At 49.9% G+C, this 27,260-nt stretch overlaps 7 protein-coding genes across 7 annotated transcripts; 3 read left to right on the forward strand and 4 right to left on the reverse strand.

Moving 5' to 3' along the window:
- Window positions 1-21: 21 nt before the first annotated feature.
- BO79DRAFT_187675 (putative cytosolic regulator Pianissimo) lies at window positions 22-4,862 on the reverse strand. The gene is made up of 4 exons (XM_025680555.1): window positions 2,856-4,862; window positions 966-2,807; window positions 742-908; window positions 22-675 (listed from the first exon to the last, which is right to left on the reverse strand). The coding sequence occupies exons 1-4, from the start codon at window positions 4,584-4,586 to the stop codon at window positions 474-476; spliced, it is 3,942 nt and encodes a 1,313-aa protein (XP_025544100.1). The 5' UTR covers window positions 4,587-4,862; the 3' UTR covers window positions 22-473.
- A 638-nt stretch (window positions 4,863-5,500) lies between these two features.
- On the reverse strand, window positions 5,501-6,864 carry BO79DRAFT_137576 (cytochrome and DOMON domain-containing protein; the record flags this gene model as incomplete). The annotated part of the gene is made up of 2 exons (XM_025678127.1): window positions 5,501-6,756; window positions 6,816-6,864. The coding sequence occupies 2 exons, from the start codon at window positions 6,862-6,864 to the stop codon at window positions 5,501-5,503; spliced, it is 1,305 nt and encodes a 434-aa protein (XP_025544101.1).
- Window positions 6,865-11,137: 4,273 nt separating this feature from the next.
- On the reverse strand, window positions 11,138-13,675 carry BO79DRAFT_165929 (prephenate dehydrogenase (NADP(+)); the record flags this gene model as incomplete). Its single annotated transcript, XM_025679280.1, has 7 exons — window positions 11,138-11,472; window positions 11,642-11,773; window positions 11,922-12,521; window positions 12,653-12,801; window positions 12,910-13,021; window positions 13,090-13,150; window positions 13,581-13,675. 7 exons carry the CDS (start codon window positions 13,673-13,675, stop codon window positions 11,314-11,316), a joined length of 1,308 nt encoding a protein of 435 aa, XP_025544102.1. The 3' UTR covers window positions 11,138-11,313.
- Window positions 13,676-14,065: 390 nt separating this feature from the next.
- BO79DRAFT_242812 (40S ribosomal protein uS11) lies at window positions 14,066-15,119 on the forward strand. Its single transcript, XM_025685234.1, has 4 exons — window positions 14,066-14,208; window positions 14,277-14,349; window positions 14,507-14,667; window positions 14,730-15,119. Exons 1-4 carry the CDS (start codon window positions 14,142-14,144, stop codon window positions 14,879-14,881), a joined length of 453 nt encoding a protein of 150 aa, XP_025544103.1. The 5' UTR covers window positions 14,066-14,141; the 3' UTR covers window positions 14,882-15,119.
- Window positions 15,120-15,592: 473 nt separating this feature from the next.
- On the forward strand, window positions 15,593-16,988 carry BO79DRAFT_165935 (AAR2 splicing factor family protein; the record flags this gene model as incomplete). Its single annotated transcript, XM_025679281.1, has 1 exon — window positions 15,593-16,988. The coding sequence occupies one exon, from the start codon at window positions 15,593-15,595 to the stop codon at window positions 16,985-16,987; it is 1,395 nt and encodes a 464-aa protein (XP_025544104.1).
- Window positions 16,989-18,137: 1,149 nt separating this feature from the next.
- On the reverse strand, window positions 18,138-19,929 carry BO79DRAFT_206989 (branched-chain amino acid aminotransferase, cytosolic). The gene is made up of 3 exons (XM_025682089.1): window positions 19,226-19,929; window positions 18,543-19,147; window positions 18,138-18,477 (listed from the first exon to the last, which is right to left on the reverse strand). The coding sequence occupies exons 1-3, from the start codon at window positions 19,638-19,640 to the stop codon at window positions 18,292-18,294; spliced, it is 1,206 nt and encodes a 401-aa protein (XP_025544105.1). The 5' UTR covers window positions 19,641-19,929; the 3' UTR covers window positions 18,138-18,291.
- A 3,995-nt stretch (window positions 19,930-23,924) lies between these two features.
- On the forward strand, window positions 23,925-26,191 carry BO79DRAFT_137586 (putative C6 transcription factor; the record flags this gene model as incomplete). Its single annotated transcript, XM_025678128.1, has 6 exons — window positions 23,925-24,065; window positions 24,262-24,852; window positions 24,903-25,054; window positions 25,122-25,301; window positions 25,355-25,708; window positions 25,765-26,191. The coding sequence occupies 6 exons, from the start codon at window positions 23,925-23,927 to the stop codon at window positions 26,189-26,191; spliced, it is 1,845 nt and encodes a 614-aa protein (XP_025544106.1).
- Window positions 26,192-27,260: the final 1,069 nt, after the last annotated feature.

Here is a 27,260-nt window from a genome sequence, read left to right on the forward strand (position 1 = left end):
GATGAAAATTCCATGGACTTGAAGAGAAAAGGTGAATGGTAATCTTTAAGTATATACAGTACAATGTTACCCACGAACGAGAACAGAGGGCACTCATAAGATTGAATGATGATCATCGATGCAAAAAGAATCCCACAAACCCCGTGAAAGCAAAACTCTCGATTTGATGCAAGCATGGTGGATAAAGAAGAAACACAGACAAAGGTATCGGATCAACGGCCAAAAAAAAAGAAAGCCGGAAACCAAGGGTAGAATAGAGCAGAACAACATGATATGCTAACATCCTTTCGTTGCTCATGACCGGAACCATCCAACGCCATAGCCAGGAAGACAGAAATAAAAGGGGGATGTGGCTAAGAAAGAAGATTTCCAAACGTGAGGTCATCGGATGCTTGCTTGTGGATCTAGCTTGACGCATGGTAGTTCGTTAAAAGGAAGATTGTTCGAACAAGCGAGAGACTCGGCGTGCCCATCTAGCTTGATACTTGAGAAGACGATGCCTCCGAGTCTGAATCGGAATCGTCTTCTAACACTATGCGTCGCATGACACTCTTGTCAAACAAGTCCAAGGCAAAGCGGCGTGCAGGCAGTCGGAAGTGGTGGCTTTCCAGGATACTGAGCGTCTTGCGGAAAAGGTGAGGCTGGTGGAAACAATCGGGCTGTTTCGACTTGAGACTGTAGATTCGGGCTATGTTAGCTTTCGTCGCATTTGGTTATTACTATAGAAGGTGTGTTCCTTACTTGTGGAGGTCTGCCGCAGCCCGCTTGGATAACACGGTATTACCCATATCGACTATCAATTTCAAGATCTTTTGATTGGTTGGATCCGTATCCATGGCGGCTTCTTTGAATTTCTCCTGAGACGTGCGCTTCGAGTCAGGGTTCCGGGAATGGCTTGGGAAATCAACCTGCAAAAGTAAGATGGTTAATGGCTGGCGCACAGGTACTGGCTATTGAAGACATACCAAGAAGAGCTTGTTGAAGTCGGTCGGTAAACTCAGTCCCAAAGAATTTCCCTTGTGGTCGAGAGCAGAGTCCCATCCGAAATCTCTCAAGACCTTCAGACCATGTCGACTGCGCGAGATTAAACCCAAAACAAAGAAGGCCGTTCCTCTCATCGTCAGAACCTCCGCGCTTTCGGCGATCTTCACAATATGTTGGACAATATCAGGCTCAAGGAACGGCGCACCGAGCTCCATGGAGCCGACATTACCAACAGCCCAAAGGCAACCTTTCACTTTGAGAAGAGCCTCTGTGTCTTCTTCATCCAGCTGAAAATCGCGGATGGTCCACGCAAACTCATTGAAGTGCCCTGACTGCTCCAGAAGCTTGCATCCTTCCGCTGTCCGAGCGAGTTCTCTATAGAAATGGGGAGGCACTAGTCCGATGTCCTGTAGATCTACAAGATCTTCAGGGACAAAGCTGTTCCGACGCGGTTGATCGACGTAGGCACGCGATAGCGCGGCTTCAACAAGGCCCACGTATGCGTCGTTACGACCTAGAAACCAGTCATCCATTTCCTGTGTAATGTAGTCGAGACCATCCAGATAATGATATCCAACTGAAGTGGACAAAAAGCGCAAAAGTAACGGCGCACCGATTTCGCCCAAGTGATCGAGGGAAGGGCGACACTTGACCACGAACTCGAGATAATGACGCTGATTGCATGCCTCTTCGAGAATCTTTACAGCTACTTGGCATACCGACACGTCAGGGTCGTATAGCTGTGTGACGAGCAGCTTGACCACCCAGTCCGCATTGCCAGTGGCCGACTGTGAGGAAAGGGGAACGTTTCCGACCGCATATTTTCGAAGTAGCCTGGTCGCAAATATGCGAATCTCCTTGGAGCCAGTGGTGAGTGCCTTGGAGAGGATGACTCGTAGGTGACTCTCCTTGGCATAGTCCATGTTACCGAGCAGTGTTTGTATGAGGTCGTCTCGATCCCGAAGCTCAATAATATGGTAGAACATGTTGAGCATGTGCCAACGCTCCATCATAGCAAGCCCGTTGGCGTCGCCACTGAGGACTCCCAGCATTGCAAAGTATCCACCGCTCAATGTGTTGGTCATCTGTTCTTTCGAGAATAATGGCGAGGAGGATGTCAGCCCGCTCATGCGGTCAACCTGCGCAAGGCACTCTGCAACCTGCCTTAAGAACTTGTTCTCGGCCAAGTACTTAATGCCCTCGGGTAATTGCACCAGCGTGCGCATCAGCGCACAACCAGTGCGGACATAACGTTGGTTTGGTTTTGTGTTCGGCAGCATAGAGAACCTATACTTGAATGGCCGGTAGAAACCCATAAGTCGCTTCATGAACTTTGAACCCTTGATTCCTTCCTCCAGTCTTTTGGGATTGGTCAGAGGTCCCTCAACAATACGGTGGATCAGATCCCACTTCCACTTTAGGTAATTCACAGTATTGAGAACATGGGTCTCCAGGATCGCATTGCGGAACTGAGTCTCATCCATGGCAGGACTCAGTTTCTCCTTGTTTTGGTCGCCAGTAAGTATGGAAGCAGAAATGTCAACGTCAACGTTGTAACGCCCCGCTCCATTTGAAACACCCCCGACAGAGCGGGCCAGTGTTCTGTTTATGCTTTCGATCTGGTAGATAGTTGAGGTGGAAACATCGTGGTTGTCGACGTCGAATTTTATAGCGGCTGGTAGCAAATGCGGGAGGACCTGGAGCTTCGCACTGATATGCTGGGGCAGAGAGTGATGTGCCAGCTTCAGGACTTCGGTCAAAAGCAACGTCGCCTTGCGTCTAAGAGACAGGTCCGTTTCATCCTCAATGAGATCGGAAAGAGCCTGCACCGTGTTAACAGTTTACCACAACCCAGAACTGGGAGTACTGACCTTGGACAATCCTGCATCCACCAGGGTTGCGAGGATAAGAGTCGAGAAATGTGCTGTTAAATCAAATCTATTCCCATCGTCATCATAAAAACTTCGAGCTTGCTTTGTATCAGTCTCAGTCCTGAGATTAGCTACTCTTCCGTAAGTTGTCAATCTCCGACCAGCGAGGAATGAGGAGGACCATGAAGGTGGCTTAATCCTCAACGCATCGAACAGAAGCTCCATAATGAGATCCCTTGCCTGGGGATCAGGGTAATGTAATGAGTCCAAAAGTGACTGCAAAGGCTGGGCCCCATTTCTCGCGAGAACTATCAATCCTGGCCACGTCTTGAGCATTGCAGAGATCGCCCTAGCCGACGATTTAAGGCGCCCATTGCGAACAGTATCCGACAAGGAGTCAGTGAACGGTGCGAGAACAGCCTCTAGCTCACACCCTCCCCGAAGATGTTTCCTGCTGTGAGGGGTATCAAGGACATGAAGGAAGCTTGCTATCAGACTTTCTGAGGCGCCAAAAGTCCCCTCTGCTAGAGCATCATGTAGAGTGGCAAAGCCCCCAGAGTATGCAATTAGTGCCGGATCCTTCACCAAGATTTCGGCTAGTGTCATGATGGAAATATTCCGGAGTCGGTCTTCGTAATGTTCAGCAACCGAGACGATCGTTCTGACCACAGCACGCGAGATTTCCCGAACGCCATCTTTAACGTCCAAAAACGCTCTAACAAACTTCAAAGCCTGCTCACGCTCGATGCTCGCCTTGCTTTCCTTGACAAGGGACAATATAACCAGCTCGTCTGTATGTAATGATCGGATGATTTGCAACGACTTCCGATCTGCGATGGCATAACGAGTCAAACGATACCCTGCGGCCACGGCTTCCTTGCTGTCGCTCAAGAGCATTATTTGCACACGGAGCCCAAACACCGACCACTCCAAGTCGTACTTCAAGGTAGGATGTCTCTTGAACAATTCCACCAGACTATTCGCACGCTCAACGTAGTAATCTGGGGACATGCCCTCGATTTCCAGGGCCTGGAGTGTTTCCGCAAGCACATATGTTGGCGATTCCATTTCCGCTTCACCTTCCGGGATCTGCTGCTCCTCGATCGGTATATTGTTCCGAGTGGGCGAACGCATCGAGCCGCTCTGAAAAAGGCTTGAGAGTCGACTTCGGGGAGGGGTGGACGGCGCCTGCGCACGTAGCATTTCCTCCTCCAGTTCATGATGTAGCTCGGCAAGCTTGCGGTTGGATGAACTCAGCTCCGATTCCACCCTTAGCCTCTGATCTTTGGTATGTTTCGGGTTCTTCGCCAGGAGCGCCTCGAGCATGTTTTCCGTCCCCGTCTTGATTTTCATTTCTTTTGCGATCTTGTCCCGGATCACGGCCTGGCGCTCCTCGGTGCTGGACAATTCATCGTGCTCCGTTAGACTGCTCGGTCGTCGTGCGGGAACACCTTCGGGTCGAGGGGTAGTGCTCCGCGACGTCTTCATGCTCTTCAGCTCGGAGCTGAAGCTACCAGGGGCCCCCGAAGAAGGGGCTAATGACCCTCCCCGGAGACCAATGGTCGCGCTGCCTCCAGACTCCGAACGAGCATTTCGTCCGGTTCGCGTAGCGGACTCGGTCCAGCTACCGTCTGCAGTGTTATCCTCCAAGCTATTATATGACCGTCCATCACCCACAGCACGGTGCTGGATTGACGTCGCGGAGAACGCTGAGTTATGTCCGGACGCCATAGAGCTCCATCTAGCCGCAAGAGAGGATTGCGTATCACCTGTCGCAATTGAAATAAGGGACGGAGGACTGCATTGAGTTCGCCGACAAGATTACCGAGACTATCGGAGCGATCGAAGTGCTCGGGGTGACTGGAAACCGACTGCTCTCGATGGGCGTATTCGCTGACGGCGGGCACCTCAAAAGGGAGGGGAGGGGAAACAAAATCACGGCGGTCACGAAGGTGATGAGGCTGAGGGAGGGGGGAAGATCGGGAAGGTTGAGGGCGTCTAAGAATCAAATCACATGTAGCACAGGCTGCAGATGACAACGCTAGATGCTAGTTAGAGGACGAAGCAAGCAATCTGCCTCAATGACCGGGGTCTTTCTCCAATCCCACCGCTGGTGGTTTCAGGCCGGACCCCAGCTGACTAACCCGCTCTTATCGCCTCAGGCTAACTAACTTAACCTAGCAACTATACAAGTTTGTCGTCGCTTCAGTGGCCTCCACTACTGATTGCTCACCGATATTTGAGTATTGGATGTGTGTTTATTCTCTACTTCGTTACCATACATTTAAAGGATTGAATAGTAAATATAATTGATTGGGCTTCGTGATCGATGCCTCTTCGCGAAAGACCAACATAGTCATGAAACACATGGCAAGTAGTCAAACGAGCTAGCTCGTATATATACAGAAGAATCTCTCTGAGATATAATGCATGAAATTAGCGAAGGTTGGGGTGGAAGACAAGTGAGAGATCCTGTTGATGCAATGAAATATTACATGAAGACAGGGGTGAGAATAGAAAATCGGAAAACGAATGAAGATGGCAAGATGCTGTAGTACGACGAACTCCGGATATGCAAGACCCAACGAAAATGTACGCTTGGTAGTACAAAATGCTGATGATGATCGTGATATTCTGCGGGAACTTCATGGCAGCCATGACTTCTCCCGTGACGTCTCAACAACTCCACTTCCACAAAGTGTGCTGTCGCTGTTATTTTCAAGTTTGGCGATCGGCGGTTTCTCTTGTCGCCGTCGGAAGAAGGGTAAACTGAACCTCGAGGTCTTGGTTGCCGACTTCGATCTCCTCCAAAAGATGACGGAGACATAGATGATGAACATTGACCCACATATTATGCCATAAGCAATAGGGGAAGCCGGAGGAATATCAGGGTTTTTGGCAGTGGCATAATGAAACCCTACTCCGCCATTGATGACTCCCAGGGCCGCGAAAAATCGTCCTAGGTAACGATGAGAGACGCCATATAGCGAACTTGTTCCTGTCTTGCGGAAGTGGAGATGTTGCATGATGCCCAGTATTGGCTGGATCAAAACAACACCCCCAACCGCCACATAACCGATGACCGGGTGGTAGCCTCCAATCTCCTGCAGATCTTTGGAGACAGAGACACCGACTCCAAACCCAGCTAACGCTAGGAGCACAGCAAAAAGCTGCAGAGGAGCATGAATCCACGGTACTGTACGCCGAGAAGGGACGATGTACAAAAGAAGAGCGAAGTTGGGAAAGAGAAGGACGAAGGCCACTGAAGTCATCACGCCATGAGCGATTCGTTTCTTGTGGAGAATGGTATCGCTGACTTGCTGCTGATGGGTGTACGCCGAAAGCTCGTGCATGGTTGCCATCGGGACAACGAAGGGGTTGGTATTGTTGCCTCCAACTGCCCAAGTGGTATTCAAGGTGAAAGTGCCGTGCCAGTCATGCTGGTATAACAGCTGGGATACGTTGCTGGACATCATCGGGGGGCCATGCGTCAAGGCCCACATCCAGGTGCTGGAATTGCCCAGTGCACTCTCTCCATTAGCAAGTGTTGTGCAGTTATCACAACGGATATTAGCGGTCATGACCCCGTCGTGGATACCGGAGCCTTCGAGAAGATATGCCTCGATACTCGGGTCATAAAGAGGTTGCACATGGCCAGTTGCCCTCCGAGTGGACAAGGTGACATTGTGTTTGGATGCCGCATAGACGATGAACAAGTTCCCGTCTGTCATTTGCGACCCCTGACCTAGGGCAAACCATTTGACACCAGGTGGTGCCTCTAATTGGAGAAAGATGGGGCCAGAGCCCGTCGAAGAGGTATTCTTCGGTACATTGATGCTATAGGAGACACCTGCACCTTCTGAGGGCCTGTGCTTGACTATTTGGCTGCAGCCTGAGCGCACTGAACAGATACGGTCAGCCAATTCAGCAGGTACAATGACTTCAGAAGGAAGAACTTACCCAGACCAAAGGCAGCGACTGCAGCAGCAAAGAGATTTGAAAACTTCATTTGGAGGGTAATAAGGATCGTTTCAATGTTAGGTTTTGAGGGAAGGAAGGTATAGGTAATTGATAGTCGAATCAGTGTAGATGTAGAGGAAATGAGAGGAGACAGCGGGCCCAAGCCACTTCACGAATAATACAATGAGAAAGAATATAAGGATACCAAAGGAATAGTATCACAAAAGGACTGTCCTGAATAGAATGTAACCAGGATTGCGTGTGGGCGACACCTTCTGGTGGAGGTTTCCTGGGAGTGTAGATGCTGGAATCTTAGCAGTTTATGCTGGAAATCTGATATTCATAGATAGACGAGATGGGAAACATCACTGCGCAGACAGATTCTGTCAGTAAAGACCAAGTATTCTTTTGGAAAATCAACATCTACTGGAATTCTTTCGGTATACAAGACTGCAAGTGCCCCCAAGTTCGTCATGAACCATCAATGGGTCTCGACGACGACGGGGGTACCGCGGTCACGTCCATTTGGCAAGGGATTGCTAGAGCATAGGTGCCATGTTTGGAGGGACAGGGGAAACAAGGGCTGTTCATACTTAGAGCAATTGAAGAATCGAAAGGTGCATGATTGTCCTAAGCCACATAGTGATGTGCCACAGATGCCATGCGACAGATCTGCATGGCAATCACAACGATGAAAGAGATGGAAGATCACGCTACCATGCGGGCGAACACCCTCCGATGGACAGACTAGCAGCTGCCAGGGAGACAGAAAGGGCAGAAGGGCGAGTGAAGGCAATCGAGTCTATTCAGATCCAACAGCGATAGGAAGCAAGATTGGGCCCACGAAAGGAGAAGATCGTCAATCAAAATGGGCGATTGTCAGATAGATATGCCCACCGCGCAAGGCAAGCGGGTACCTTGATTTTTTCTCAGATCAACCATGGCGAAAATCTTCGGGTTTTTCCCAATTTAAAGTTCCCCCAGCTGCCACGCCTCTCCGACCTCTCAGTGGACATATTTTGGAGTGGAATGGCCACATGGTCTGTGCTCGCCAGCTTGTGCCCAGACAGAGCGCTGGAGACTGAGCCCAGCAATGTCCCAAATCATACTAGCAGCCGGAGAAGGGGGATTTCCAACCCAAGGTACGATGACTGCCTAGTGGGCAATTTAATCAAACCAGGATGGGACTATGCCATATCCATGGAGTTGGGTCCATGCGCAACTTTCGTTTGGGTGCTTATTTGCAGACGGGGAGAGGAGCCTGGATTGAATTTGGGTTTCTTGGGGGGGGGGGGGGGGGTGGGTGACTGGGTGTGGGTTTCTGGGAGGGAAGGAAGGACACTAGTACAGTAGTTACTAGTTAGAAAGACAGTCCGACAGACTCTCTCGGAGAGGGGGTGTGTGAGTGTGTGTGTGTGTATGTGGGTGGGTGGGTGGGTGGAAGAGTAATACACAGTACGTAGACTGTAGAGAGGGGGGGCAAAAAAAAGGCGAAAAGGAACTTCTGCCGGGAATCCAGCATCATGATTTTCGACCGTTCAATGGATGGAGACATGCCAATTGGGTCGGAGAGCAGCAGCTGATCAATCAGACTGCAGCCTGCAGCCGGACCCATCAACTCAGTCCTTTTTCCCTTGTTATTCCTTCTGTTGTTCTTCCCTCCCCCCGGTCCCCTTCCCTCACTGGCACGCATCTGTTGTTCGTTTGTTGAAGGTCCATCCATCATCTACAAACGAAACTAGATATTGCTTCGTCGTTTGGTTACACCTTTCTTGACCTGTTCTCAATCCCAGGAGGCTATGGTAAAATGATCTATCCTCCATTCATACCAGAGACCGGAGTAAAAGTACTCCGGAAGGCGAACCGGAGTAAGAGTACCTAAGTTAGTACTGTAAGTTCTATCCAGATACAGGTATCCCGGTTGTTTTTTCCATCTCTCACTCAGCTTTCTCCCCTTCTTCCACCACCACCACCATTGTTTATTATCATTGCATCGTCATCGGTAGCCACTCATCTACTTTTCTCAAAACTGAGTTCTTACTTACAAAGTGGCTCCGGTGTAATAGCTAGCTACAGGTTCTCTACTTACTATCAAGTCCACTGCTACTTGCTATCATCGAGCTCTCAAGTCCGCTTAATGTTCCTGGCGCCAATCATGGACCCTTTCGTCACTAGGCATGAGTGGTCACCCACACGACTTTCTCGGACGCACGAATCCTGTGCAGGACCACCGCTGCCAATCAGCATCCGCCTTCCGTAGCTAAGACCAAGTTCTCGGATCTCGGAAGCAGTCGTATTCTCACCGATCCTGGCGTTCTTTCGCTGCTCATCCAGGGGTGGGCCGACGGAATAGCGGATCCAATCACACGGTCGAGCCGGGAGACGGGACCTTCGTTTACTGGCTTTCCACGGGCGAGGTCTTCGCCGATTGCGAGGGCTCGCGACGGCTGTTTTACCATTCTTGAAATAGGACAGCCGGGCAACCCTGGGTTGGAAAATGCTGGGCTTAACCCTTTTTCTTTTCCCATAAAAAGGGGTTCGAGGCGAATGGGAAACCAAGAGGGGGTGGGCAAGATGAAAAAAGTCTAATCATGGCCATGGTTTATGCAACCAAAGGACGGACGAACACCGTATCCCTATACGCTTTCTACGCGTCTCCCAAAGCATATGAACAACTCAGCAATTTCCGCACGTTCTCATGGGTTGACCGACAGTCAGTATGGCCTGTTGCGTGCAGCGGAGTACAGACATGGAAAAGTATATGGGGAAAGGTTGCGCAGCATGGTTTCAGAAAAGAAGCAGGACCACCCTGGGCCGGACGCCCCCTATGTTTTGGGCTCCTGAAGCTGTCATTATTGTGACTCGTCTAGGGCGGACTAGGCCAATAACGCAAGACTTCTCCGAGCCTCCGACGCCTCCAAACTCGATCAGTCCACAGCTCGGTTATTCTTAGCACCTCGCAAGCAAAAAAATTTTGCCATGCAAATAGTGCAGCCATGTGATACCCCACTTCGACGACCACTACATCATCTGGTGGCTTGAAAAGACAATGGCCATGCAGACGATGATGCAGGCCAGGAAGCGCCATAGCCTGGATCGTAATCTTCCTAGCATACCCCAGCAGATACGACACTACGCCACAAGACGGCCTGGTCCGCACAGATAGCGCTTTTAAATTACTTTGTATACGACAAGTTCATGAACTATCAATATCCAGCTAGGCTGCAACCAACCGCTTTGGACTTAGCAGTGCATCGATGCCAAGATTAATTGATCGAGCACAACCTTCGACGTGCCCCAAGAAAAACGGTCTGCTCCGGACCTTTACCAATACTACCATATATCTTTGCGAATCTTATCCTTCTCGCTCGAGACTCATGGCATTCAAAGTTTAGTATCCATCCGGAGAACAATTGATTAAAATGATCCGACGTACTCCGTAAATCCATCTCCCCTACCGGAACCGCGGATTTCCCACGACCCGGGGCTGAAGCCTCAAAGGAGGGTCTCCGTTCAAAACGTCATGCAGCATACAGATCAACCTTTTGTTTTCCCAAAGCAGGTCATGCAAGTAATATAAGATCTCGGCTCTAGCAGTAGCTAGTCGCTTCGAAATGCGCGCGCACACACACACACACACACTTTACTTAATTATCTATTCATGCAAGAGGACCAAGAACGATACTACCCTCCTCAAGTCTGTTGGGATCGGATTGGGTCTCCGATCCCCATTCCAGAGTTTTGGCACCTCTCAAAGATACGACACCAAGCAGCCTAGTACCTTTAGCTACCGCTTGGACTAATAACATCCTGGCTTAGCATCTTAGTGACTGCCACAGCGGGACCCATGAAACGTATGCGAATTGCCCTAAATGGATAAAGCCCAGCCCATAGCGATACGGTGGAATATTCCGTGCGCAGAAGAGTGCGAGCGACCTGAGCCCCCGCGCGCGTGAACAAAAACATACTACTACGTACATACATACATACATACCCATTCAGCATACCAAGTGCTGCTCCAACCACACGGAACAACGACAGTTAAGGGGGAAAACAATAATAGCCATTCTTGCCTGACATCAAGAAAGAAAGATCCATGACTTTCCATGCCTCTCGTTCGACCTCGGGAAGGAAACCCTGTCAACAACATTTCAAGGGTTACCCTTATCTGCCCGATTGCGATTAGTTCAAGGGATACTAACCGTACGTCTACCAAAGTTGCACTGTTGTTACCAGTCGTCGTTGTTATCCAACGAGCGAGACAGTTGCTGCCTATTACACATTATTATTAATATCATTAGTGTATTATTATGAGTATGATTATTATGGATTGCCCCCCTCTCCGATCCTGCCGGACTGGCGCAGAGACATCCACCTACTCTAGGCGCGCTACCCGACTTTCCCTAGCCGGCTTCTTCTTGTGATTGGGCTTTTAGACTTAGGGAGGAGCCATTGGCATTACTCGATTTTCATCTCTTTCGGTGTGTCTTCTCCTATACTAGGCTTGGCCCGTTGCAGTCTTCTCCAGAATGGTCTTCATCATTTCGTTGCCCAGCTTGACGGCTTCGGGGAATCGGGGAGCAAAGTACTGCTGGATCCGCTCGAACCGGTCGCGGTAGGATTCGAAATCACCGAACGATACGCAGTCCGACCATGCCTGCACGAATTTATAGTGAATGACGTCAGTGGTGCTGTTGTTGTACAAATCGGAATAAATGTGCATTGGAGGAGGGGTTGGGTTCCCATCCATATCCATTGGACTGGAATAAAAACCGCACAAACGCGGCCAGGGTCTTTTTTTGAAGCTAAACAGGGTTGGTACTCACGCGAGCTGCAAAGGTAAATTCCAGGTCATCCGAACGGAACGTCTTATCGTCGACTGCAGTGTCGAGGGCCGCCTCGAGGAGTTCGGGATTGCGGAAGAGATATTCCGTGACGCCCAGCCAGAGACGGAAAAGCTATATAGATTGCACGCACATGCGCGCGCGATGATTAGACTTTGACTTTAAAGCAACGTTACATCGCATAAATTGCGCGGGGAATAACAGAAAAAAAAATAAGATGAAGGCAGGAACGCCATGGAAAGCAAGGGACAAAGCAACTCACAGGCGTGGAACAGATCATATGATCATAGGGGACAATTCCAAGTTTGGACCAACAGTCAACGATGGCAAGCAGACTGAGATGGCTGTTCGGAGGAGCCTGCTCACGTTCCCGGTTTGACAGGGAGAAACGGTCGAGGACTTCATCCTTCAACAGCAGATCCTGGCCGTTGGTACCCGCTTTGAAAACGGCCTCCCCTGCAGCTCTGACACGGCGTTTGAGTTCGTCTCGGCGGCCCTCAATCATGAGCTTGTACAGATCCGTCACGGACTCTGCATACTGCCGAATCTGCTTCTTCGCCGCTGGGTTCAAGATGGCAAGACCGGCGTACACGTGCCACTTGTTGGAGTAGATGCGTAGGGTGATGTTGATCTTCACGTTCTCGATGCCTCCCACCCAACGGTTAATCTCCCAGGGGAATTGCTGGTTGGCCTGCCATGCTGTTCCCATGCTCAGGAAGGCCGCATGGGTGACGGCCTGGGTATCTGCCGTGATGCGATCATGCATCTCTCCGGAGAGGAAAACGAACTTGGATTCGAAGCATGACAGGACTTCCTTGACGAAGTTGAGGCTTTCATCGGAGGCACGGTGCTGGATCAAGACCTAGACACAAAAAAAGGCAAACGGGCGTTATGTTATCATACATTGTCCTGTGCGATCTTGGGTCTTGAGGGCATATAATATGCTCCAAGCAAATAACAGACAGGCAGGCAAGCAGGCAGACAGCAGCGTACCAGAGGTTGACCCTTGGGGTTGACTTGAGGGCCATGTAGCGAATGGCATGATACGATCTCTACGTCCTTGGGAAGGTGTTTGTCGAAAGCCGCGAGCTCAGGGGCCTTGCAGGACGTTTGACCACCGACGATTGCACCGACCTTGGTAGCTTTTTGTGTGATTTTCCACAAGTCAGACAGGCACATTTCAAATTCATGATGCAAATATAAGGGCGCAGCAAGCAAGCAAGCAAGCCTTTGCAACTTGAAATACATACACGGGCCATACATTTCCACTACCTTGTCGATGACACCGGCCTCTACACTGTAAATAATGTAATCGCTTATTCTGGAAACCAGGTGGCCATTGGGAAAGATAGTGACATTTTGCTTTTTGGTTTTATGAATGGATGAGTTTATGTCTGGACAGCGCGAGCTGTGAAGTATCATGGACGTACTGTGGATTCGAATTCTTTTATAAGACGCTCATACGAGTCGGGTTTGTCACATGCATTAATCCTTGATAAATAAGAAGAGTAAATAGTTAGTATAGCTAATCCAGTCCGGCTTGATGCTTTGCTCTAAAGATATACAACGCGAGAACCTAGTTTGGCAGAATGGTTAGCACAAGCCCATTATGCGCAAATGTGTGAATCAATCATCATAAATGTTGATAGCTTTGGGTTTCAGACAAAGAAATATAGGTAGCTGAGATGTTACATCATTGACGGTCTGGCGGAGTCGCAAACCTACCAAGGTAGGAAAGCTTACCTCCAGGCCATACTCGAGCCAAATGCACTCAAGTCATCATCCAAAGAGGGGGAGAGGAAGCAAGGGGAAAGCGAGAGAGATAAGAACAAAAGGGGATGCTCACCTATTACAATAACACACACCACCAGGGTGATAATCGGAAACAACTGACTGGGAAGGACACTTGTTTAAATATTACCTCCATCCGGCAGCGCTCAGACGCTGGGCGTACATCTTGCCCATGTCTCCCATGCCAATGATGCCGATCGTGGCTGATTCCTTGGTGAAGCCCATGTTTGCTGGTTGGATTAGTCCTCGTTCAGTCTTGTTTGTTGGTGAGAAACTAGGCTGCGCGACACGCTCAATTGAGCCAATAAACAAGCCAGCAGACAAAGCCACAGAGTCCGACTGTCTGCCTGATTGGGTATGAGGAGAAAGAAGAAAGTTATAGCTCGGGAGGTTGCAGCAGAAATTTTAAATAGTGCTGGGAGGAGCACCAAACCGGGCCGACTGCCCATCCGGTGTTACAACGCCTGTCACAGAAAGAGTCATCGAGTTGATTCACCGCGGTTCCGCGGCCTCAGGCTACAACACTCGCTTGCCCACCGCCCTTGATCATCTCTCAGCCAATCAGAATGTGAGCCGCCGTGGGTAGGGCACACACCAGTCATTTTCTGTATCCAAGCCATTTGAGGCCTATCGAACTTCCCTTTTTCCTTCCTTTTCATATTCCATCCCACTACCCCAGCAAGTCGACAAAATGGCTCCCAAGAAGACCGCCGGTGCTGCCAAGGAGAACGTCTCTCTCGGTCCTTTGGCCGGAGATGGTATGTACAACCCAATGCACTCTAAAAACTTGCGATCGAGACCATGTCTAATTTGAGATGATTTGCAGGCAAGCTCGTTTTCGGTGTTGCCCGTATCTTTGCCTCCTTCAACGATACCTTCGTCCACGTCACCGATCTGAGGTTCGTCACATCTTGAAATACCCGATTATGGACTGCACGAATATCCGTTCTCCGGAGAACATCTTGCGCCCCGCAATGGACTTGGGAGTCGGATATCGTGAATTGTCGCAAAACGCTGCTTGGCGGGACACAGTTGGCTAACTGATTGGGATAACAGTGGTCGCGAAACCATCTGCCGTGTCACCGGTGGTATGAAGGTCAAGGCTGACCGTGACGAGTCTTCCCCCTACGCTGCCATGTTGGCTGCTCAGGATGTTGCTGCTCGCTGCAAGGAGCTTGGCATCAACGCCCTCCACATCAAGATCCGTGCCACTGGTGGTATGTGAACGAGCGCTATGAAAGCACCAACTCGAGAGAACAATCACTAATACTAGATATAGGTAACGGCACCAAGACCCCCGGTCCCGGTGCTCAGTCCGCCCTCCGTGCTCTTGCCCGTTCCGGCATGAGAATCGGCCGTATCGAGGACGTCACCCCCACTCCCTCCGACTCTACTCGTCGCAAGGGTGGTCGCCGTGGTCGTCGTTTGTAAGCATGTGCGGGTTCATCTCTTCCAAGTTGTGCGGAGCTTCTCCGCATGGTTGGATTGGAGCGGACTTGGCCTTGCTTGCCGTATGTGGATGGAATAAACGCGAAGAACGGCCTTTATCGCCTGGTCTTCAATTTATTACATACCCAAAAGTGTGTCTTTCGGTTCTGGATTTAGGTAGTCTACTGTCTGTGTGGCGGTTGCTATAGTCAATATAACTGAACCTAGAACTGATGTGGTCCTTGAGTGTAACTTGTATGTGTAGAGAATCCCAGTAAATAGAAAATCTGTATAGAATCCTGCAACTTGACGCTGGCTATTTCCTGCACCTCGATATATCTTGTACTTGTTAACGTAAGTCTTCAGGTCTGGCGAGCAACTGGATTTTGATCTTCCGTAGCCGGGCTCCTTATCCCGCAATCAAGCTAAGATAAGCACATTTTATCGATCGACCCAGAGCTCCCCTCCACCTTCCTGTCCCTACCACATTTTCTTACACGTCGATTCTAGTCTCCTCAAATAACTTCTATGCATTAATTACTCCCTCCGCCATACTCCGTGATATACCAACATCAACTGCCATTACCCCATCCGGCCTTAATCTGGTTTGACGTCAGCTTTGCGATTCGATCTTTTCACATGCGACACGACTAAACACAGCTATCCCACCATTAAGAAATCCAACTCACATTTAACGATATTCACAAGGCAGATATGACATCCACATTATCGCCCTCCCCTACGATTCTCGTCCCCCACCTCCCACCAAAGACCTTTGTCGGCATCGACCTCATAACCTTCACCTCGACCCCCAACTTCCACGGAATCCGCGACCTCCCCTCAGGATGGCACTTCCTCTACACCGGAACAACAGAGAGTCTATCCCTCCGAAGTGGCGGCTGGTTCTACGTCGGTGATCTTACCAAGCTTAGCGAAGCCCAAACCGGCAGCGCTCTCTCTCTTAGCACCCCCTCGCACCCCGGCGCCGACATAATCGTTTGGAAATGGAACACCGACACCGAGACCCTAGCCCCCTTAACCATCGACAGCGACACAGACAAACAAGCAGCGATGCGCCATAAAGCAAATCTGGGAGCTATATGGCAAAGGGGAGGATTGTTCCGGTACCGCAGTCGAGTCTCACCGGCGGCTTTGGCGCAACAGAATGCTGGACATCCGGTACAGCTTGAAGTCGACGAAGAGGATGAGAAAGAAGGAAGACAGACTTGGAAGGAATTGACGAATAATTTGACGCCGCGGCTGTTGACGCGCGTTGTGGGTGATCCGGCTCTGGATGTGGATGGTCGGCCGCGGTGGATGGTTACGTCTGCTAGCTCGGCGCAGAGGGATACGGATGTTATACCTGGGCTTATGGATTCGGCGGAAGCGACGGAGGAATTGGAGAAGGTCACAGGGGAGAAGGAGAGTCAATTTGGGTTTCTGCCGGTTGATTTGAAGAGGACCTGGCGGGAGGGGGCTATTGGACGTGAGAGGACAGAGGCGGCGCAGGATCGCTCGTGGGCGTTGGGGGATCTGATACACAGGGTTTCTGAGGGTGATGAGAGGGCTGGGGAGGATCAGGTGCTCGGGGAATTGCAGTTTGCGTTCTTGATGATCTTGACGCTCATGAATTACTCTTGCCTTCAGCAGTGGAAGAGGCTGTTGGAGTTGATTCTGACGTGTCGGGCGGCTATACGGGATAGAGAGACCCTGGTGGCTGGGGTGTTGAGGTTGCTTTTACTGCAGCTCAAGAGGTGTGATGATGTCGAAGGGGGACTGTTTGACCTTGATGGTGAGGAAGGTGGTGAGTTCTTGCGAAGACTACTTGTGAAGTTCAGACGGTCGCTTTATGAGGTCGTCGATGGGACGGAGTCATTGGTGAAGGCTGAGTTTGACAAGCTCGAGGCTTGGGTTAAGGAGGAATATGACTGGGAGCTGAACCGTGAAGTCTTTGTTCGGCGGGGTATGGTTCAGCTGGAGGATGGTGAGCAGGTGGAGCTTGACATGCACGATGATGATGAAGACGACGAGCTAGGAGAGTATGCTCCGATGGTGGTAGATCTGGGAGACGACTCCACGCAAGATCGTGTAGATATGGGAGAGGCTTGAGACGGCATCAATGATTTATGCACGATTTCATACACAGTATATGACTAGTATCACTCAAATTATAGATGCTCACAACCCCTATAACAATGATAGTAGTGGATACGACTAGTAGACTCGATCTCCGGGTTGGCACTGCAGATTCGGAGCGACTAGCAACTGCTAGAAAGTAGGTGACTTTACTACCACAGCTAAAGCGGCGTGGAATATATTATCGTTCCTACTTAGTACTTAGTACAACTACTACTGATTAATAGCCCCAACAATCCCACTCCAATAATCTGACTGACGCTGCCGAACATAGCAAACTTTTTATCAGAAAAACACTCCATTCACGCTTGACTCATATTTGGTACAAGCCAATTTCTACTACTGGCATCTGTACAAGTGATTCTGGAAATGAGTAGTATTAGTATCATCGTCCCCAGTACCAGGGTATTAGGCCTCGAAACGTACGGCGCTATTGGATGGATCATCACCCTCGCTTAGGGTGCACTCAGTCTATTTAGCAGGCAGTTCAGCGCTGGGCAAATGTTCGGATCGTCGAGTTCCAGCAACTTACTCCGAAAGGACACATGCATATATTGGCGTTTGAGTTGATGTCGTCCATTGGGTAATCGGAGGTAACTCGGCATATATAGTTAGTATAGTAATATTAGCTAGTCTGAATACTTCCGTTAAGACATATATATATATATATATATAGTACGATTGAAGAAGCAGATATAGAAGACGCATAGTTGTTGGATGATTGGATTATACTACTCTGGGATGGGCTGGTGTGGGACATAAACTGAAGAAAGTAATAGAGTTGAGGGCTTGTATTTATACCTCAGGATTAAGAGTTGGTGAATAGCAAAGAAAGGCAAAATACCAATAAAGTCAATAATAATTATGATATATGCTCAGAATGTCGCTGTATTAAAGCTATCTGCACTGTATATAGTATGTAGTAGTCTCCACTAATTTAATTCAATAAGCTCATATGTGGCTGCACAGATCAACTATAACTTTTTCAGTAGTGTGTTTTGGTGGAAATTTAAATCTATGCAAGGATGCCACATAGATACCTTCATTAGTAGTAACTTAGTTCCTGTTTATGAATTCATGGCTGCACTTTCTATCGGGTTCAACTGTAGAATACTACTAGCATCGGAGACATCCGTCCAAAACAAACGCGGCATGTCACATGAGTCTATCATTCCACTCTAAAAAAGTACCAGAGAAATAAAGTCAAGTATATACAGTAGCTCTAATCCCTTCCTGCAAAACATCGTCATCATCATGATCATCATCGCTGTCAACACTTATTGTTCAACTTCACCATCAATGACGTATCCCCACTCATGGGTCGCCTCGCCCTTCATGCCAAACATGATGGCCTCAAGCCAGGACTTGATCTGAGCGGCATATCCGGCGCGTTCAACACCAGCCTCCTGCATGTTCATATCAACGTCTCCGCTGCGGATGAGCTTGACAGGAGTGACGAAGTACTGAATGTCACAGTTAGTCACCATACACACAGAGTGAAGTAGAAAAAAAAAAGGGGAAAACTCACAGCAGTACCACAGACAAACGACTCCACGATCCTGCCCTCCTTCCAAGCCTCCTCGACATCACCGATAGTGAAGTGCTTCTCAACAACATCAACAGGGGCCAGCTTGCCCACCGACTGAGTCAGGCGCTCCCTAGCCAACTCCAACACACTACGACGAGTAACACCCGGAAGAATGAGCTGACTCTCCAACGAAGGAGTCACCAGCTCCAGCTTCTTCGTCTCCTTGTTCTCCCACACAATGAAGAAGTTACTAGCACCCGCCTCCGTAACCTGACGATCCTCACCGAACAGCCACAGCACCTGATCGAACCCAAGCTCCTGCGCCTTGCCATGCGCCAGCAACGACGGACCATAGTTCGCGCCGAGCTTGGCGTATCCGAAACCACCAGGCCAAGCACGAATGCTATCAGGCTGAGAAGCGTAAAGCTTCAATCCATGAGGAACACCAGGCTGCTCGGACTGCTTCTTCGAGGGGTCAGGCCACGGCACGGCGATGATGAAAAGAAGGGCTTCCTTGGGAGTCTGGACGCCGAGGTGTGGGCCGCTGCCAATCAACGCGGGACGGAGGTAGAGGAAACGACCAGGTTGATCCTTGGGTAGCCAACCTACAAAAGACGAAGGGTTTGTCAGTTCATCGAAGCTCGGAGGTCACATCCAGCAATCGGGTTCGGGTTCAAACTTACGAGGTCCATCGATCTGCATCAACTTGGCAATGAGACGCTTGATCTCCTCATACTTGAACGAGGGCAAAGAGGTGCGCTTGGCGCTGTTCATCAGACGCTCGCCATTGCAGTCGGGCCGGAACAGACGCAGCTTGCCATCGAATCCCCGGTACACCTTCATACCCTCGAAACATTCGGTGGCATAGTGCAGACACGAGGCCGTGGGAGGGATGCTCAGGTTCTCGAATGGCCGAACTTCAGGAGTCTCCCAGCCATTGGCGACAGTCCAACGAGCAGTGACCATGTGGTCGGTGCAGTGGGAGTGGCTCAATTCCTCGGGAGAGCCAGGAAGAGGCACATCGCGAAGGTTGGTCGAGCGGGTGACCTTGACGACGGAGGCGTCGAGCTCGGCGGGAGAAGGCGCAACAGAACCCATTATTGCGTTGATGTATGATTTTGCGTGATTTGCGAGGGAAGTGATCAAGGAAAAAGAAAAGGTATTAAATAGGATATGCGGAATTGGAAAAATTGATTGGGCGCGAGTGAATTCCGCAACGAAACAGGCTTTATGAGTCACCGAATAAGTTGACTGACCCTGGCGATCCGTTCGAAGTACCTTATGCGTCGACTTTCGGTTCCGTAACCCGAGCGGAAAGAAAACCAACTAATTGCAGAGATGCAGAGATTGTTCGGTGGCAAAGCGAGTGGTAAGAGAGCAATTGAGATGGCAAAATTTTTTTTCTTTTTCTACAGACGAGGAGGAACCGATGATTCTATCTACTGAATTTAAGGAGCACCTAGACAAACCCCGCGGAGGGGAAAGGGTAAACCAAGAAAAAAAGTTTTTACAGTGACTTGCCGGTTCGGGTGCCTTGATTCTATGGGACAACTCCTTTTTTGCCATCGATATCCGAGTCTCCACGCGATATGCAACGTCCCGCCGTTGTTCTTGACAGGGCGCGAACTAACAGGACATAACGGTGATAGGCTGATGTCGGTCTCTTTGTCGCGTCAATTTGGTAACAGATTCGATACATTTCTATATCTGACAGCGGACTCCATCGTAATGCATATCGATCGACTTGATGCGTTGAGCCCCTCGTACCGATGCTAACCGAAGGCGGTGTCGTCTTCTGATTAGATAGACGGCGGCTTATCACTCCGGAAACGGAGGGTGAAAGGAGTCATGTTCGCCTTGATTAGGCAATATCTTGAAAGGTTAACCCTTTCGCTTAAATGAAAGGTCTTTGTGGCCTAGGTAGGTATTGATTAAGAGCTTGTTGAATGGTTAGCAATAGCTGGTCGACTAGAATCATGCTTGTAAGCTTCTTTCTGGCTTTCCAGCTATTTCAGTCTCAAGAGTATGATTGTCCCTTTCATCGAAAGCGGACACGGTATTTAGTTATTGGTGCTTAGATTCCGTGGGACTTTCACTGCGAGCCGAATAGTCCCGTCACAAGTATATGTGGAGGTGAAACAATTTCTGCAGAGTACTTCGATCCATTGACCTCCATACCTACGCCCGACCAAGAAGTGCGGGTTGCATTCCACAAAAGTCCAGAGGCACATACCTTTTGAGTTAGAGCATCTGGAGCAAATAAAAAGCAAATATACTAGTTATCCTTGGCTATCATGAACCCGCATGGACCCTCGGTAGAGCTAGGAAGGCTAGAAGCACCCAGAAAGACTGGAATGCCGTGGATGCATGTCGCAACCTTTTTGATTGGAGACAACAGATCATTAGTAGTGTGACTCGAGTGCTTGTCTGGAACTTTATTAGCCAACTCCTGCAGACACCGCACGCAAGGATAAAGAAAAGCCTCGGGGTTTATTTGAGCCACATGGACAGCCCAAGTGGTGAAGAGGAAACTGTAATGGGAAAGCACTTTGTACAACGGCTACTTGTATAACCATGGATGCCCAGCTCTTGGGTCTTCTTTCCGGGTGGTGCCCGAACAGAAGAATGTTATTGTCGGGTCATCGGGCTGCCTGTCAGTATCCTCAACGGTGAGGTTGCAGGAAGAGGGGAGGGGGGCTATTGTTGAGAAAAATAAACTGTTCATGTCGAACGTCTAGGCAAGCTGTCTGTAGGGCGGATGGCCTACGATGGGGCGGAGACCGGGTCTGCATGTTTGATTGGCGCTCAGACCGCGGAGGTAAGGATGAGTTGTGATGATTGGATCGATGCTTTTTGGTGCAGAGAGAGCTATCATGCCAAGCGCTTGGATCTTACTAACGTCCACCCCCTGGCAGACTCCGGCCGAAAAAGCGTTGCCCCAGAGTTCGAGGAATTTGAAATGCTGGGGAGCTCGCGTGCTGCTGGTATGCAAAATCGGGTCATGGTCCAGTCATCGTGATCGGTGGCGATATAGGAAAGGAGGGCCAGCATCGGTTGACACCAACAAAATGTAAGTAAAAAAGCCTGGTTCCCCTCGTAACAGAGCGAAGATTGAAGGAGGTTCATGTCACAGTGATGTAAAAGGCCGTTTCTGCGCAAATCGGACGTGCTGCGGGCTGTCAGGTGATCCGACCCATTCATCGTGACCCTCTGCTGAGAGTATCCCAAGCCGCGTGTGCACACTTGCCTCCAGGATCCTACGGCAACAGATGACCGGCCCAATGTAACTCTGGACTATTAATGATCGACAGGCGCGACCCTCGCCGCAGGTTCTATGTGGAGATGGGGTTTTGAGCGAGCTCGCGCCCCTCCCGTCCCTGTACTGCAAGGAGGATAACAGCTTGGTGCATAGAAATGCGCCCCAGCGCATGTCATACTCTGTCAAGAGAATATGGATCTCTGGTCCTTGATTTAAGCTTATGACACGAGAGCTCTAGTTTCTGGTCACAGTCCCACTGCAAGAAGGCTCTGTTCTCAAGTCAGTAGACCCAGTCCCAAATCGCCATCTTGTACCCGCTCAGCCGAATTTGCTACGAGGCGGCACGCCCACGGAACTTTGCACCGCACAACCCACATTGGTTCGGGCAAGCCACATAAGCCGGCGCCAATATCGAGTTGCTAACCAGGATCAGTCGAGAAACTGCTGCGGGGCCATGCCATGGCAGGCTAGAACGGAGCATCATTCGCCGCGTAGTAAGGACGCAGTGAAAGGATGCGAGCCCCCATCCTGACAGGCGAGCCGGCTGGGCTGATGTAAGAAGCAGTCTGGTTCGGTAGCTATTCGTTTTCAAGGAGTGGACCGGCATCCTGATTTATGGTGGACCTCAACCTCTACCAGTCTAGGACCTGGAGTCCTCTAGCCAGTGCTATTCCATCGTGTTGCGGGTCGGTGAACGTTTCCACCTATTGTATTTGCTGCATATCGGGTGTCGGCTTAGAGCACCTGTCTGCCATATTGCCCGCCTCTTTTTCCATTTTTACCCCCTCCGCCTTGTGTGCTTTGTCAAAAACTCTCCCTTACTTTGTTTTGCGGTTCGCTGGCCCGATGGCTGTTTTACCCGGCCTGTAAGATCGCTAGGAACGGATGGTACCCGCAGGTAGAGTTTGGCCTATGTCATGTATTGTATGCATTCGAGTCCTGGATCCCTTATCCTAGTAAACAGTGCACTGGAATGAATCGACGGCAGTAGCAGCAAGATGGGCGCGAGCCTTCCTGGCCTACCTTGTGGCACGCTTATTTGACGGCCTGAGGGTACCGTGTAGACCAATTGCAGTCCGAGGGACTCCGTGCATACCTGTCACCTTAAGTGTTATCTTGCCTTGTGCGGACATTCCAGGCTTCCTGGCTAGGATGCGTCTGGGCTAGTGACACCCAAGCTTCCTCACATATAGGGCCAATGAGACATTGACACTAGTCATTTGCTTAGGGAATGCGAACATAGTGTCATTACATGTAGATCGGACCGGAACGAACGGTATAGGGCCGTAACCAATACCACGACAGGATCGCTCCGATGCGCCTCGCGCTGCTGCCAGACCTCTGCCCATCGAGGAACCTTGGGAAGGAAATCGGGAGAACTGTCCACTTGTAGTATTCGAGGTCCTTTTTAAGCAGGGCCCCTTGTTAGGGATCGGATTTTGCCCCAAGAATAACCGGTATTGATGCTTGTTTGCTTCCCGCTGAGGGGTCTTTCAAGCCATGCAAGCGCTTTGGCTTAGATGTGATGGTCGTTAGTCATGGTCCCGGGCAGTTAGTTATCTGGTAAGTCTTTCTGCTTCTGCCAGCCCTGCCCCTTCCCATCCCCAGACTCTCGTATAGAAGAAGTCTATGATCACGTGTATCATGGTGTTCTCGATTTGTTGAACCATTTGATCACCTCTAGGGTGAAATCGTCTCCCCAACCCCACTGGGTCTTGTTGTCACCGCGGCACAAATCATCAGCAACAACCACCGACCGTTGAAAGGCTGGCATCCGTGTTTGACGAAATATGCCTATTGACAGGTACCCCGGAATAGGTTGTTCTTTGCATGAGAGTTGAACCATCAAGGTCGCTCCATACCGAATTTTTGTATAGGGTGAGGTGATTTAGCATTTTCGCCCGTGTTCCTGAGCCGAAATCCGTTTTCTTTGCAGTCCTTCCCCCCCAAGAATAATTGGTTCAGATTAAAAAAGTATTGCCGTACGTCTTATTGCGATATTCATGTCGTGCGATCCGACTGACCCAAGAGCAGCCTTGACCACTAATCAGCGATGCGACAGCATTTCTCCATCATCTCATAGCTACCTTTCCTTCGCCCGAGGGGGAGCATCGTCGCCTGAAATGAACACCGAAAACCAAGGCAAATATCTTCCCTCCCTAGCCCCTGGGCCCCGAGGCCCCGTTGCAACTGGATCAACCACATTGGCCAAGTCAAGGAAGAATTCGACAGCATGTTTGCCATGCAAGCAGGCAAAGCGAAAGGTAATACCTGGACTCTTAGTTCTGCATACAAGCAGTGGGGAAACACAGGAAGGGAGGGAGACTCTGTGTGCATGCGTGTCTCACTGAATCATATTTGGCAAACCAGGGCCTCTCTCCTGACGAAGTACCCTGTATCCTTGCCCTTCATCTGCCCATTCACCTATTTCGCGCTCCTGCTAACGAAGAAGGATCACAGTGCAGCGGACGCCCGCCACCTTGTAAGGCATGCCAAAACACTGGGGGATGCATCTTCGATGAGACGCTCGACTTGAGGCGAAAGGTCGCTGCGAGGCGCACCCAAGGAGAGCTAGAGTACTACCGAGGCCTGCTATACTCGCTTCTCGAAATGCTTCGATCCTCAGATGAAGAAAAGGCCCGACAGATGCTGGAAAAGATCCGTGGCAATGCCCAACTGAACGACCTCGTCACTATTATCGACGCTCCTGCCACTGATTTCAGTGACGCAAGTTCAGAGCACTCCAAGAGCGTTGGGCCTGCGGAAGATATCCCATCGCAGCACGAGCGCCCAGTTGTCGATGCCCACTTGCGGATAACGGTGGAGAGGCTATGTGATAGTCCCCTGTTTCAGGTATCTTCCGGGCCTTGGACAGTGGTTACTAATGATGACCATCTTGTTTCGCACCTAATATCGTTGTACTTCACTTGGGATCATCCGTTATTGCAGGTCGTGGATCAAGAGACGTTCCTAAAGCATATGACTACCAGAGAAACCAATCCAGATTGCTGCACCTCGCTGCTTGTTAATAGCATATTAGCGGTGGCAAGTGTGCGTTGCTCCCATCCTCCTTTCAATTTGCTATTTCTGACGACAACAAGATCTATTCCGACTTTCCAGAAGTTTTTGCTGTCCCTGACGATGAGACGTCACGGGGGCAGCATTTCTATGCGGAAGCAGAGCGATTGTGGAACGCGGAGGAAGGCCGCGTTTCTCTGGCCAATATTCAAGCTGTGGCCCTAATGAGTCGTTTGTATGGCTTGCGAAGAGATCCCCCTCCCTACTTTACATAACCGATTCTAGCAGCTGACTAGTTGAAGCCTGAAATTCCAAGGTAAAGATGACCTGAGCTGGCTTATGCTCAGGCAAGCTGTACAGCTCGCACAAGATTTTGGCATGTTCACGTCACCGAGGATGGGACACCACCAGTGGGAGAAAATGTCTCTCCGACTGCAGCATGCTTGTGCAATCACTGCTTGGGGTCTCTTTATTTTGAACGCGTATGACGGTATCCCCGACGTGTACCGACCAAGCTAACCGGCTGAATCTGCAGGCAAACGTCATTGCATAGTCGCAAGGTCGCAGAGTTGAAGCCACCGAAATATAAACCTTATCCTGTAACTGCGCTCGATGATGGTTTTATGTGGACACCGTATCCTCGCTTCAATCAGGTTGGCCTCGCCAAACACCCGGCATATCTACGACTCGTCATGACCAAAATGATCGATTTGACCGAGATTGTCGCGGACATACCGGATCTGCTGTTTGACAAAGGGCTGGACATGCCAATCGGCGAACTGTGGATAGCAGCCAATAAGAGATGCGTTCGCTTGCAGCGATGGCTTGACAGCCTTCCGAAGGACTTTGAAGCCGACGATGAGAAACTACCACAGATCTTATACCTGTAGTAAGAACATGAACTTCACAGAGCAGATGTTTACACCATCTCTGACTGTCATTTAGTATCGGATATCACCATACGATTATGGTACTATTCCAATATTTCCTGGAGCATCAACATTTCGGGCCCACGTCCCATCCATCGGAATTTGAACAGGCCCGGTCAAATCAGCTTCGATCGGCGAAGCAAGTTGTCCATTGTCTCCGCTCGTACCATGAAGCCTATGGATTGCGACAAATACCCAGGCAGATGCTCGAGCCCACCAATAGTAGTCTCCTTGTCTTTCTGAGTGCCTTGAATGAGGACGATTCAAAGGATGCGTTTGTGGAATTGTGTCGGTTTCTAGTGGCTTTCAGCAAGAGATTCGCGTTAGCTAAAGAGATGCTTCGCAATCTAGAGAACCTTGTTCAGTCCTCGAGGCTCACATTACCCCCAGAAGCTGTTGCTGTACTGGATCACAGGGGGCAGGAGACTTCACAATGGCTGTAAGCCCGGGTATCATAGCATTATTTGCCAGAACGGCATTGTTACTCCGTCATTATGTTTGCATCGGATCATTATAGAGATATCAGATGGAATGGATAGTGGATGAAAGTCGAAAGGAGCAGGTTCAATTGGAAGGCATGATGGGGGAAGATCAGATCCTGTACCACGAGGGGGGAAGAGTTTCCCTCAGTAGTGTTAATGTGTGTTTCCTGAAAAACGCGGCATCTGTTTTTTTTAGAGAAAGACCACGGTAAATCATCAGTAGATGATAACAAGAATCAACTCAGATGGGAAGATCCCGAGCAAAGACGATGAAATAGATAAAGCATTGAAGGAAGACGAAAGTGGCGTGAGCCAGTGGACGACAGTTGCGAGTTTCGAGACTGAACCCGGAGATCAGTCCGCCTGCTTGGGGAGGAACCTGTCAAGGCAGAACGGGGCCAGTGATAGCTGGTTGTGCCGGTAGGATAAGTTTTCCGAACCAGCGCACCAATAATTTCCTACACTAAACACGTCAAGGGCGCCCGCCAGCCTCCCCTTCCAACCTCCAGAAGCCCATCTAATTCTTTCCCTTACCGCCGACCAGCATCTTGTCTTGGGTTTGGATTTTGGGAAAACCTGCTTTTCGGTTGCTTCCATCATGTAGTACTATCTTTCGGCAAGGATTTCTTCATTCATGCATCTCAGTACACCTCTTCATGTCGATGCTGCATCACAACTGCTGATGACAGCCCTCATGATGGGAAAGACGACTGTTCCGACCATCAGACTGCCTCGGTTGCTTCTTCTTGTTCTTTTGAAGGTTGTTGAATAGCGGGTTCTAGGGCCACTCGTCTGGAGGACATCACCCTGCCTCTCTCTTCCCTCTTCATCGTGCATCTTCAGGCCTTGATGTGATACTTGTTGGATACAAGGACTCCCTCACCCTTTAGAGACACGTCTATCATGTAGTAAATGGGTAGTATCATCCTAGTCAATTCTGCACGGCATGTTCACACAGTATACAGAGTAGTAAAGTTAAGGTTGCCAGCCATGTCTACTCTGCAGAATACTAGGAAAGATCTTTACCAAC

The sequence above is a fragment of the Aspergillus costaricaensis genome (assembly GCF_003184835.1).
Source record: "Aspergillus costaricaensis CBS 115574 unplaced genomic scaffold BO79scaffold_3, whole genome shotgun sequence".
Classification (NCBI taxonomy): domain Eukaryota; kingdom Fungi; phylum Ascomycota; class Eurotiomycetes; order Eurotiales; family Aspergillaceae; genus Aspergillus; species Aspergillus costaricensis.